The 12664-nt window shown below is 32.7% G+C and overlaps 2 protein-coding genes across 2 annotated transcripts in view; both read left to right on the top strand.

Moving 5' to 3' along the window:
• LOC111441626 (14 kDa zinc-binding protein-like) overlaps positions 1-4329 on the top strand; it is a 4896-nt gene extending 567 nt beyond the window's left edge. The window contains exons 2-5 of the mRNA XM_023078684.1: positions 1918-1975; positions 2591-2680; positions 3853-3970; positions 4066-4329. Coding sequence (XP_022934452.1) covers positions 1918-1975; positions 2591-2680; positions 3853-3970; positions 4066-4133 — 334 coding nt within the window. The 3' untranslated portion in view covers positions 4134-4329. The remainder of the gene's footprint in view (positions 1-1917; positions 1976-2590; positions 2681-3852; positions 3971-4065) is intronic.
• A 5314-nt stretch (positions 4330-9643) lies between these two features.
• On the top strand, positions 9644-11254 carry LOC111441734 (protein PHYTOCHROME KINASE SUBSTRATE 4-like). The gene has a single exon (XM_023078832.1). The coding sequence runs from the start codon at positions 9644-9646 to the stop codon at positions 11252-11254; it is 1611 nt and encodes a 536-aa protein (XP_022934600.1).
• The last annotated feature ends 1410 nt before the right edge of the window (positions 11255-12664 follow it).

The following is a 12664-nucleotide window of genomic DNA, read 5'->3' as shown; positions in this document are numbered from 1 at the left end:
GGTTTTTTTTTTTTTTTTTTTTTTTTTTTTTTTTTTTTTTTTTTTTTTTTTTTTTTGTGTGTTTGATTTGCTGGTAATCGGTTCTTGATTGTTTCATGGCGATTGAGTAATCGGGGAATGGAATTGTTGATTCTTCTTATAATTATGTATTATTTTGGTTGTTTAGTGTATGTAGCGTATGCTCAAAGCTGAAGACTAATGGTTCTGTGAGTACGGTGAGATTTAAAGATGTTTAAAGATTTTGAACTGTACAAACTGTCCGGAGTTGGGTTCAATGTTGGGGAAAATAATCGCTGTAAGGAGACATCTATGAGAGGGTAGTCGAAATTGCGGTAGCTTATCATAAAAAAAAGAAACAAATATTTTTTTTTTTGGCATTAGTTGCTTTTGATTGCTTGGAAGGTGAGAAATGGACGAAGTGGTTAAATATTTAATGAAAAAATCCCCACACAATAACTTGGAGCAACCAATGAAGAGCCGGAGATCGCTTTCACTATATGCATTTTCGTGCCTCTTGGAAATAACGGATTGACTGAGCTGCCGAACTTGCTATTCTTAAGCAAAACTATCTGAAAATGGTGGAATTTCTTGTATCTGAAGACCACAAATATCAAGGAAGGAAGAGAATTTATTTAAACCCGAAGGGAGTGAAGGACAAGCTTGTTTTGCATACTTAATGGAAGAAATTGGGATAGCCTCATCACTATTTTTTGAAGTTACATCCTTATTTTCCGCATTAAACAACAAACAGAGAATTTTGTGTCTAGTCTACTGTGCTTTTGTTGGAGGGAAACTAGTTACTTGAGGAAGTAATGAACAAAATATAGTTGCTACGACTATGAGTAATATTGAAGTAGAATTTTGGGATTTTCCTTTGGAATTTGTGAGAGTAGATGAAATTTGTGAAGAGGTACAATGTTCCTAGTTGGTTTCCTATAAGGATCTACTATGATGAACATACAAATATTTAAATGTTTATAGTTCATAAGGATAAAAAACCTTGAAGTGGACCATGAACAAACACTTCGTCAAGGAAAAGCTTGATGTATGAGTCATATGTAAGTTTCCTACAACAAAACAAATTGCTAATGTATTATTTTAGTGACTATACAAAAAGCAATCTGACAAATTAATTGTCAATCTGGCCATGCAAAAGTCTTCAAATATGCATGAGGTGGAGTACTTGATTTGTTTATTTTGTTTATTTTGTTTATCTTTTGTTTATTATTGACAGGGAAAATTCAATTTATACCTTGTACAATTTGTCAATTTTGACCTTAAAATTTTAATTTCATAAAATTAGGCCCTAAAGTTAAATAAATAAATTAAGTATTTGAATGTGTGTATGTGTGTTTGTGTCTTGGAGATTTGTGGCTCAATTTGAGTACTTTTGTTGGCCGGATAATACTATTGTTGTTGGAATTGATTTTCTGGTCATTACGAGATTTTTCCATCGTAATTTTAACATTTTTTCATTAGACTTAGCACTATTTTAATGACTTAAGGTTGTTGCTTAGTTTGGTATTTTTATTATTCAGTATTGCTATTTTTGTGGTTTGATATTGAATATTTTATTAGTGTTGATATTTTTTATTTAGTTTTGAAGAGGCATTAATTGCACAATTTATTTAAGTTTGAGATTGATGAAATTGAAAGCTGTAGGTTTTGACATACCAAGCGAAGTAAGGTAGTAAATTGGATTTTTTTCTTATACGAATTAGTTGTCATTGCTGCATATTAGGGAAGTAGCTATCAATTTTTATTTTTACTTCTTTCCTTTTGGAGTTTGTTCTTTATCTCCTTTGAGAAAACCATGTAACTATTCTCGAGTAGAGAAAATAAATAAATAAAATCATTACATTTCACGAAAACCCATTTCAAGTTGCAACTAATGTTTTTGGTTTGTTACCTTTGCAGATTTGACAAAATCATTAATAAGGAAATTCCATCTACGATTGTCTTTGAGGATGATAAGGTTCCTTTACATTATTACTATATAATTTGTATTATTATGTAAAAGAATTTTAGAGGGAAGGAAATATTAAGTTTGGACAATGGCCTATCTAGATTAATTTTGTAAATAATGTATTTGCTGAATGTGTTATATTACTTTCTAGAGAGAAATTGTTACTATTGCATGGTGGAAATACGATGCCGGTACCCATCATTGAAAATATGATGCTAGCATTGAAAAAGACTTGTCTCTCTTTAAAATTCTTCAGTAATGGAAAGGTACCCTTCGTCCAACTTGATGGATCCCTATTTGAACTAAGATTGACAGACCTTTTGTTTTCTCCACTTGGGCACATATTCATGGAAGGGTGGGTTGAAAGATTGACAGATCTGTTTCCTTTTTAATTAAAATTTTTTATGATTATTTCTTCAAATCAATTCCTTGGCTTCTTAATTTTGTCCCAAGGACTTAATGTATATTTATTATGCATCCTTCAATGTCCTTTCAATTACGACCACTCATTTCGTTTTATAAATCTTGCTTGGATGTTGTCATGAGATGAATACTTGGAATTGAAGTTAAGCTCTGTCATTGTGAGTTCTATTAATTTTTGTTTCAATTTCACTCTGATGGCAGGTTCTTGCTTTTAGGGACATATCTCCACAAGCTCCTACACATATTCTAATCATTCCAAAAGTTAAGGATGGGTTATCTGGATTATCTAAGGTACTTCTTTACTAGGTATTTTAGTCTCTGCTTTTAAGCGTCCGTCGACTTGGTTCTTCTAGCAGTTGCATTTTGAAGTCATTTTGATCTCATTATATGAAATATCCACTATATACTTGAATAATGATTGAGAAGTTAGATTTATCTTTATAGTGGAGAAATTTGAGTGGCAATTAGGTTGTCTAACCAGAGTAAGAAAATCTCTAGTAGAGGTGTTTACTATTTGGTTTGGTTTTAGTTTAGGGACTTTCCCAGCCCTACTCAATGACTGTAGTTAGATGATGGTCCCAATTCAAGTTATTCAACCGAATCTAAGTTAGTTTGAGTTGTTCAATCAAGTTATGTGATCAATTTTGTAACAGTAATTGTGCAAATGTTAGTATTTTATGTATTTATTTAACTATTTAGTTTATTCACACATCAATTGAATTCGGTTACTCACTTTTATTTTCTATTTTACGGAAAATACACTCGAGGAACTTGTGAATTATTTTCAACAAAATTTTGCCTGTTGGTGGGTAAAGATTTAAAAGAAATTGATTGAAATAAAATTTAAATAGATACTGCATAAGTAATTTTATTACGAGTAAAAGAGATTTTTGTAATTAATTAGGCCCCATTTGATAGCCATTTGGTTTTTTTTTTTTTTAATTTTTAATTTTTATTTTAATTATCTACTTTCTGATCATATTCTCAAAATTCATGTCAAATTTTGAAACTAAAAAAATTATTTTTGGACTGTGATAAGAGTTCAAATTTCACCTTAAGATCGATAAAGGCCATTGTAAAGAAATGGTGAAAAAAACTAATGACAAAGATTTTTGTTACTTCAAAGGCGTATTATGGTCTTTGGATTACAATGGGTGGGCATCTAGAATATATGAAGCTAAACTTTTAAAAACTTCAAGAAATGGTTCTCGTCTTCACTAAAACCATTACATAATTGCGTATCTATATGTTAAGGGATTTTGTAGTTGGAATTTGTGTTTGTGTTAAACTGCTAATTTTAATGGCCCGTTCTAGTTTTATGCTGTTATGAGGTTGAAATTTATCCATTGACGCTAAAAAGATTATTATATTTATTAGACACTGGTTCAGGGGCTGTATTGTTCATTCATAGATATTCTTGTCCTTTATTTGCATTTTCATTGTATATTTCTTGTGCTTTGTAGGCTGAGGAGAGGCACACAGAGATTCTCGGTCAACTGCTTTACGCTGCCAAGCTCATTGCCAAACAAGAAGGGCTGGACGATGGCTTTAGGGTCGTAATTAATGATGGACCGAGTGGATGTTAGTACTCAAATCCCCATCTTTTACACACGATAACAAATTTCTTCTCTTATTATTAAAAGTATCAAGCATTTGATTCTGTCATTTTCTCGCAGGCCAATCGGTTTATCATCTTCATGTTCACCTTTTGGGGGGACGACAAATGAATTGGCCCCCAGGTTAAGATGGACACTTTTTCAACGTTGAAATACATCTAATAATGTTTTCATTACCTGTTCGAAAACTTTATCAACTTTATCAACTACTGCTCGTCCCTTGTGGTCTCTAACATCCCATTGAATATGGTAATTGATATAAGTTTGGTGACTATTGTTGTTTTTCTTGAATATCTTATTGAAAATGGATGCCAATGTAATGTATGCGGCGGCTTTGTCTCAATGGCAGTAAGAAAACAGATTCGTATCAGAATAACGTAAAGCTAAAGGAAGATTGGGCTTCATTCTGGAATCAAGAAAGTAATAAGAAGTAATTTCAAAGGACGTCATTTGAAGAACTTAAATGATTTTAAGTGTAATTTTGTTTGGGATGACAGACATGAAAAAAATGCCACTTGGTCAGTAGTTTTACCAGAAATAAGAAGGAAAATAAGGATTTTATCCATAGAGTTAAGGTTTAATCCCATCATTATTGGGATCGTTGAGGATCAATATAATATACTTCTGTTCTTGAACTTTGAGGGTTCCTGTTTTTCTTTTTGGTTGTTGTCCCTCAGTTGTGAATTATTTTGACACAGATTTTGAATTAGTATCAATGTACTAAAATGTGCATGAATGTGCACGTATTGAAGTTACATTGATTGATTGAGATGGACAATAGGTGGGTGGACTTAAGATCAAAATGACCATTATTTTTTTTTAAGCTACAAGTATCAATTTTTAGGAACTATTGTTTGTGCATGTGGATACAAAGGCTTACTTTACCTTAATTTGTTGAATAGAAGTTGTTGAAAGGTAAGTAACTTTTAAATCCTCCAAAAATTATGACAAATATGTTCATTCTTAGTAAGCAGGGATGTAGACATGAACTGGTGGGAGTGGACGACATGGTTGAGCAGCAGGGCATTGCAAAAGCTGATGCCTGAGGAAATATGTCTGCTCTTTCCAGGTACCTTGTTCTTGATCTTCTCATAGAATCCCCTTATTTCTCATGTTCCAAGATGCCCATTCATTGGATTTTAGCTTTTGAAAAATGATGGTATCCATGCCTAGTTTATTGAAAGGAAGGAGGTGTTCTTTGGCCCATCATGAGGGAATTAGATAGAGTTTTGTTGCGAAAATATGACTGGTGAGGAGAATTAGGTAGCGTTTTGGTGTAAATACATTAAGACAACAGCTAAATGTCAAGGAACTTAAGAAGGTACGATTAAAGATGTCACAATGAATCACAAAAGCTAAGGATGAGCTAAGGATGTCTAGAAAGATGTGGTGGTGTAATGAGTGAAATTTTTTATGAAGAGTTGAGTCAAAGGACTATTAAGAAAACCATGTGCGTGGCTCCAGATGTCGCATAAATGAAACATAGGTCTAATTTACTTTTTTCATCGAAAATAAATATTCTTCTACTACATCGTGCATGTATATCAAATATATCGACCACTAAAATTTTAGACAACAAAAATAAAAAAATCTAGAATATTCCCATTGTTCCCTATGAACGAGATATGCTCTCCACAAAGAAAATAAATGATTAAATAATTGCTCTCCCATATCTTGGTATCTTGGTGTCCTTGGTGTCACATCCCTATCCTCAAAGAATGTGAAGAAAACGAAGAAAAGGGGAAGCCAAAAGCCAACTAGACTTTTTTGGTTGCTTATAGAACCAGCCATGTTCTTTGCCCATCAAAATTTGGCACTAACAACACTTCATATAATTCATGCATACACCTATTTTGTGTTGAAATAGTTAGTTATTGGCTCTATTATCATACCATGTTCGTACATTGTTCTTCCACAAAAATTGCTCGTTTGTTCGGTTTAAGTTTCTGTCCATTCATGTTTAATTTTCTTTTCACCTTTGATTACGTCTTAGCTTCTAAATTTCATCTATTTTGGTTTCTTTAGCTTTCATTTGTTATAATTCATAAGCTTTACACGACTTTAGCTTCTAAATTTCATCTATTTTGAAGCTTTACCCAAACTATTTTAATACTTGTCTTTCATTTTTTTTAAAATTAGTTCACAAAAATGTTGAAATGAGTGCCCGTGATGGTACACTAACCTTATGAAGTTGTATGGCCCATTGTCGAGAAATAAAATGCCTGTTAAAAATTAAAATAGAACATTTGAAAAAAAAAAAAAAAAACCTTAATATAAAATATGATATAACTAGACAACAATATTTTGTAATTAGATTTGATAAATAAGCTCATTACATTTCTATTAGATAATAAATACCTCTAATTTTTTGTTTGATGATTAATATTAATTTATAATTAATATTAATTATGGTGGATTATAATTAATTAGGATTATAAGTATGGTTTTAAGGTTTTTTTTTTTAATATGTAATTTTTTTTTAATAACACATAGTTAATACCTTTTAAATTTTATTTTGTGGGGGTGAGTTAAGCATAATGATTGACATAGTGGGTCATCCAATATTTCGTGAAAAAAAAAAAAACAAAAGAAATCTCCTAATTTGATGTTTATAATAACAAATAATGTTAATCCATCGAATAAATTTTCGTTGATGAGTCGATATTTTTATTTGTTCATAAATTTGATATTAATATAAGAGACAATTGATATTTTCGTTATATCTAAAAAAATTTAAGAAGCAACAAATTGTTAAATAAAATAAAAATAGTTCAATTTGGATTTTTTTTCTAATGGTAAATATTTAAAATTTTAAAATAATTTGCAATAAGGAAATAAAATTTGAAGTAAAATTATGAAAGGAGGAATATAAAATGTAAAGAAAAGAATGTAATAATATTATAATATATTTATTTAGAGAAATTTGAGGGAAATATAATAGCTGATTAAAATAGGTCTTTAAAGTAAAGTACGTGCACGTGCAACTTGACATATCAAATATTGAAGCACGTGCCGAAACTTCTTTTGTTCGTACAATCCACAATCAATCTAGCCACCAACACCAAGTGTTTTGTTTCAGTGTAGTGTTAACATAGAGATTTACCTTTTTACCCTCCTTCGCTAACTAATTTGTTTCTAATTTCTTTACTATAATTTCCACATTTGAAAAAAAAAAAGAAAATTGAATTTTCTAGTCAAATTCTAAAACCAATTAGAAACTTTATATATATAATTTTGTAATTTTGTGAATTTTTAAATCGATCTAATTTTTAATTTTATGTCTAATATGACGTTAAGATCCAAAATTGAAAGTTTAAAAAGTCATCATACACGTTTAAATTTTATAAATGAAATAAAAAAGAAATAAAACTCGAAAGTTCATTATAAAATATAGCATAAACATGTGTTATATCACGGATCTTATTAAAGACATATTCTATATCAACAAAATTCTACACTACTATTGATCTGACATTGATCTGTAGATAATAAAAATAGTCACCCGATTGGTCGGAGTTTTCCAAATGTCCTATCACCTACCCTTCTCCTTTTCAAGTTTGTCACGGGTTAAAACAAATGCAGAGTTGAAAAGATACAAACGTAAATTCAATATAGATTTGAGTATAACCCAATAAGTTTAAAATATTATATATCTCAAACCGAAAAATATTATCCAAGATTTAATTATTCGGTCTTTATTAAAAAAAAACACAAAGGAAAATAGCTGTCAAAGAAAAAGAAGGAAAAATAAAAATGACCCAATAAAAATTGGTTTTCTTAATATTAGAAATTGAAAATGAATAAAATAATAAGTAGTTTGTGGTCTACAATATTGAAGCGTCACACATTGCTATACACTAATATTAAAAACTATAATAATAGTGGTGAAATATATTAGGGATAATGTTCCCTACAAAATAAATAATTTCTTTCTCTGAGTGTTTGATCTTATCAAAGATATTTTTTTTAAAAAACGATATTTTAATCCTTTTAAAAAAAACAATTATAAACTATTTAACAGAGATTTTTAAATTTAACTTAATTGTACTAAAAAGCACGAGCATCTGGTCAAACATAAGTTAATACAAATATCTAGAGAGAGAAAAAATTAAGATCTAAACCGAGACAAGTAGTAATTTTACCGAAAGTAACTTTAACTTTTACCCTTCTCTAACTTTTCATGGTAATTACTATTATTTTTATAATAAAATTATAATTATCTTATTTTTATAATAAAATTATAATTATCTTATTTTTATAACATGTTTTGATGTGATACGTTGGTAAGTTAGAAAATTGATGGGTAAGGTATGAGTGCAATAGGTCACATCATCCAATTCTTCCCATACATTTCAATATGATTGCAACTCTATACCTAATATGAAATGATCAACTCAAATCATGAACCATTCATTCATATATATATATATATATATATATATATATATATGAATATATAATATGTATATAGATATATATAGATATATAATATGTATTGATTTTAGGTGACTTGAACACTCATGGTGTTGTTCATGTGTTTTGGATTCTTATGAATGTTACTCATGAGTATTATTTCTTTGCACCCGTTTCCCCTCCATAGCTAAATCTAGAATGTTTGATCAATTATTGATACGGGAGATAAGAGTTTATGTTATTTTCGTTCAATTATTCAATAAACTTTACCTTTTTATTATTCACACTTTACTTAAAACGTTTTTTCACTAAAAAGTTTACTAAAAGGAATGTGAATAGAAAAAAAAATTATCGTCCAATGGGTGACTTTCGAGTCAAATTGATGAACATTTATATCTTTGAGCATGAGAAGCTTGTGATATTTGAGTAAAGGAGGGATACATGACTGAATTGGAACCTCATCTGAATGAGAGCTATCCTGATGGTAGAATGGCTAAGAAAATCTTAAAAAAATTAAAAAATAACTACATATGCCAACATGGTGCATGGTGCACCTTCTTGTTCAGTGACTCAATCAAAGAAATTCTATAGTTATGGTCGAACTCTTGAAAATTTTTCTGGTAACATAACCATGTTGTAGGAGAATGTCAGAGCTATTAAGTCCGGAATATGAATTCTGAATCCTTATTTGGTTCCTACGTATGAATCAATACAAAGCTGGATTGAAGGAGAAGAATACTAAGAAGGAGAGCATGAGACACGGTAGTGAATGGATTCAGAATCGTGGTCTGCACCAATTCACTTAAACTAAACAAACGTGGTTAATGCATAAACATCGAGGGATCGAGGGGTCTATGAGGAGGATTCTTGATGCATAAGAAAAGAGAGAAAAGATTTTCATTCAAAGGAAGGGTCAATACATTGTTAGCCCTTTTTTTAAAATTACTCAAAGATTTGGACTTTGTGAACATTAAAGTGAATGGAATCTTACAAAATGTCCCACACCCTTCATAAGTTGATAGCCAAATTGGATACTCATCTTTCCCAACAGTACTCTTTTCCCATTGATAAAAGGCTTAAAGTACCAAAGTATTAGCTATGAATATGAACCCTAGCTTTTAACCCCCTTGCGTCATCATCTTTTCTATGTATAAATATTTCATATGAGGGCGAAGTAGCTTTCTGAGGGGGGTTTTTTGGTATGGAAAGAAGAGCAATTTCTAAGATGAGCTTCATTAATGGAAGCTTATCTGAGAAAACAGTCTTTGGGTGCAACAATAACAATGATACGAGGGAGAAGAGAGAGGCTTGTGATCACCGTCGTCAATTTCTTGCTCGTTGCTCTACTACGGATGATTCTTCTGAGCTGAGTATTTTTGATGCCAAGAAATATTTCAATGAAGTTTCAACCAACAATACCAACAAGGTTTCTCCTGTGACAAACATCGAGTCGATGTCGGAGTCAGAGGAGTGTAACGGTCATTCAGTAACGTCGTCTCAGGACCAGGATTTTGACCAAGATTCAGAGTTATCAAAATCTAAACCCTGGATGTGTGGTGTTGTTACACATCCATCGTCTATGATGCTTTCTAAATTCTCCCCCACTCTTGACTCCATTGATGGATATCATCGTCGGAGCTATCGAGCTAGATCTTTTCGTTCTACAACACCGACGGCCTCGTCTGAGGCTAGTTGGAATAGTCAGACAGGGTTGCTCTCAAACCCTCCAGGAGCTATCTCAGTGTCAGTTTTGCGTGGAGATACGAATCATCATTCTGGGAGAAAATCTCATAAGCCATCATCGTCGTCATCTACAACAACAAGATGGATTTTTAGAAGCTCTAAATGCCCTTGTACGGGGAAGAAGTCGATTCAAGTTCAGGAATCTAAGGTGGTACTAGAGCCAAAAACAAGTCCTCCTTATACCAACAATAACACTACCGTTGGTAGCCGTTCTCAGTCGGAGTCTTCGTTGTCCGAGAAAACCTCAGGTGCAAACAAAATACTTTTGCAACAATCAGATAACAGCGTCGTTTGGAGCACTCAAAGACGCTTTCCTCCAAATTTGCTTCTTCAAGAACACACAACACAACGTGTAATAGCCTCCACAGGTTTCACTTTCCCTATCTTGAAAAAAAACGCCAACAACAATGAAGATATTCCAACTAGATCCATAAGTCATGTTTTAATCGAAGATCCACCTCGAGATTCTTTAGAAGTTTTCAAACCAAGCACCACTAGAGATTGTGGCAATAATGGTGGTGGTGGTAGTCTAAAATCACGAATTTTAGCTAGTGTGGCAGCATCCGGTGGTACTGCCACTATTGTCAACGATGTTGATGATGTGGCGAGTGATGCCAGCTCAGACTTATTCGAAATTGAAAGTTTCTCCGCTCAAACTGTCAACACAGCTACTGCCATGTTCCACCGACGAGACTCGATGGAACTAGAAGCAAGAAAACTAGGTTTGGCCCTTGCAGGCACACGTCGCAGCCTCGATGAGCCAATGACACCATCAACTGACTGGTATGAGCCAAGTGAGGCAAGCATAGACTGGAGCATTACCACAGCTGAAGGCTTTGATCGAGCAAGCATCGCAAACATGTCAGAGACCGAAGAGCCCTGGATAGAGAAAAACAATAACAACACCAGCAATAACAACAACAGAAGAAGATCATCATCGGGAAATGGGCTGTTAAGTTGTCGGTCAGAGAAGGCGGTCAGTGTGGGCCCACAGCCGTTGACTAAGCATGTGGGGAGTAGGCCACCATTGGCAAAAAAGCCACCACTAGCAAGGTCTAATTCAGCTCACCTCTCTCTTACTTTTGCTGCCTGATTTGGGAGCACTCTCTCTTGTGTTTGTGATGGAGGATGATACACAATTTCTCTCCACCAACCTCTCTCCCAACACACCATTTCTTGATTTTCTTATCTTGTCTCTTCAATTTTTCTTTTCTTTCCTTTTTCCCTCTTCATTATAGTGCTCTGTCTCTCGAATAATTGTTTGGGCCATTAGTTTGGTGTACTTGTCATTCAAATATTTTACTTCCTACATCGTATAAACTCACTTTACATCTACTTTGGTAGTTTTGTGCTTTCCTATTTGTAAGCTTAACAAGTAAGCATATCTTTTCGTGTCGAGTTTTCTTTAAACCTCGACAGAGATAGAGTGGTGTGTTGGGCGATCTTGGTAAGCCTAATCCGAGAACCTCTTGCTCTCGAACAAAGTAAAAACCAATTTTCACAATCTTTCGAGTACGAGTTTTTCTTCTATAAGTTCCTAATTTTTCTAAATTTTCTAATTTACCCTGTCCTTTATGTTCAGTGAGTTCATATAAAAAAAAAAAAAAAGACAGATATGAGTTCATTTGTAACAATCCAAGCCTACCACTAGCAGATATTGTCCTCTTTGGGCTTTCCCTTTCGAGTTTCCCCTCAAGGTTTTTAAAACGCATTTGTTAGGTAAAGGTTTCCACACCCTTATAAAGAATGCTTCGTTCTCCTCCCCAATCGATGTGCAATCTCACATTTTTCATCTTTTAAGGATAATTTGTCGCTCTTAACCACTCAAACTTCATCAAGACAACATGAATTGGTTTGGAGGGGTTCATCTATGATTCATCTCCTGAAAATGCTACAATGAACTGTAAAATCCAAATTCATAAGTTCAATTACGCCAAGTTGAAAGCATATCATAATTGTCTCAAGACACCAATGCTATATAAACTTTAATAACAACCATTAAGGGGTTCCTAAAATCCATCAAAATTATCAACCATCATTGTAAAGCTCTTAAAACTTAAAACACTGACAATAATTACAACGTACATCCATTAAAAACAGAAGTAATCAATTCAAGAGAGCCAAATTATGTTCACAGATTGAGAATCTAGTAAAAAAAAATTGCTCCCAAGCTGAGAATCTAGCAAAAACAAGTTCAGAAACCAGCCCTAATTAGCACACAAATCACTCAGGGAAAGAACAAATCTTAATCTACGCCAACAGTGCGAAGGAGCATAAATTCGCCCAGATAAACTGATGAGTAGAGGCAACAATGCGTGAAAACTAGGGCGAACTGCAAATTGATTTAACGAAAGTGGAAAAAAAAAAACAAAGATGAACAGAATGCAGCAAGAAGAAAGGAAGGATCGGTTGAATGAAAACTTGGAGTCGAGCTCGGCAGATTATTATACATCAAAACAGGTTTCGAGCTTACAAAAACCTATAAATCCTTGCAGAATGCAAT

This window comes from Cucurbita moschata, unplaced genomic scaffold (genome assembly GCF_002738365.1).
Source record: "Cucurbita moschata cultivar Rifu unplaced genomic scaffold, Cmos_1.0 Cmo_Scf00004, whole genome shotgun sequence".
NCBI lineage: Eukaryota > Viridiplantae > Streptophyta > Magnoliopsida > Cucurbitales > Cucurbitaceae > Cucurbita > Cucurbita moschata.
Note: the sequence above shows the minus strand (reverse complement) of the source record. Positions and strands in the feature narration are given on the sequence as shown.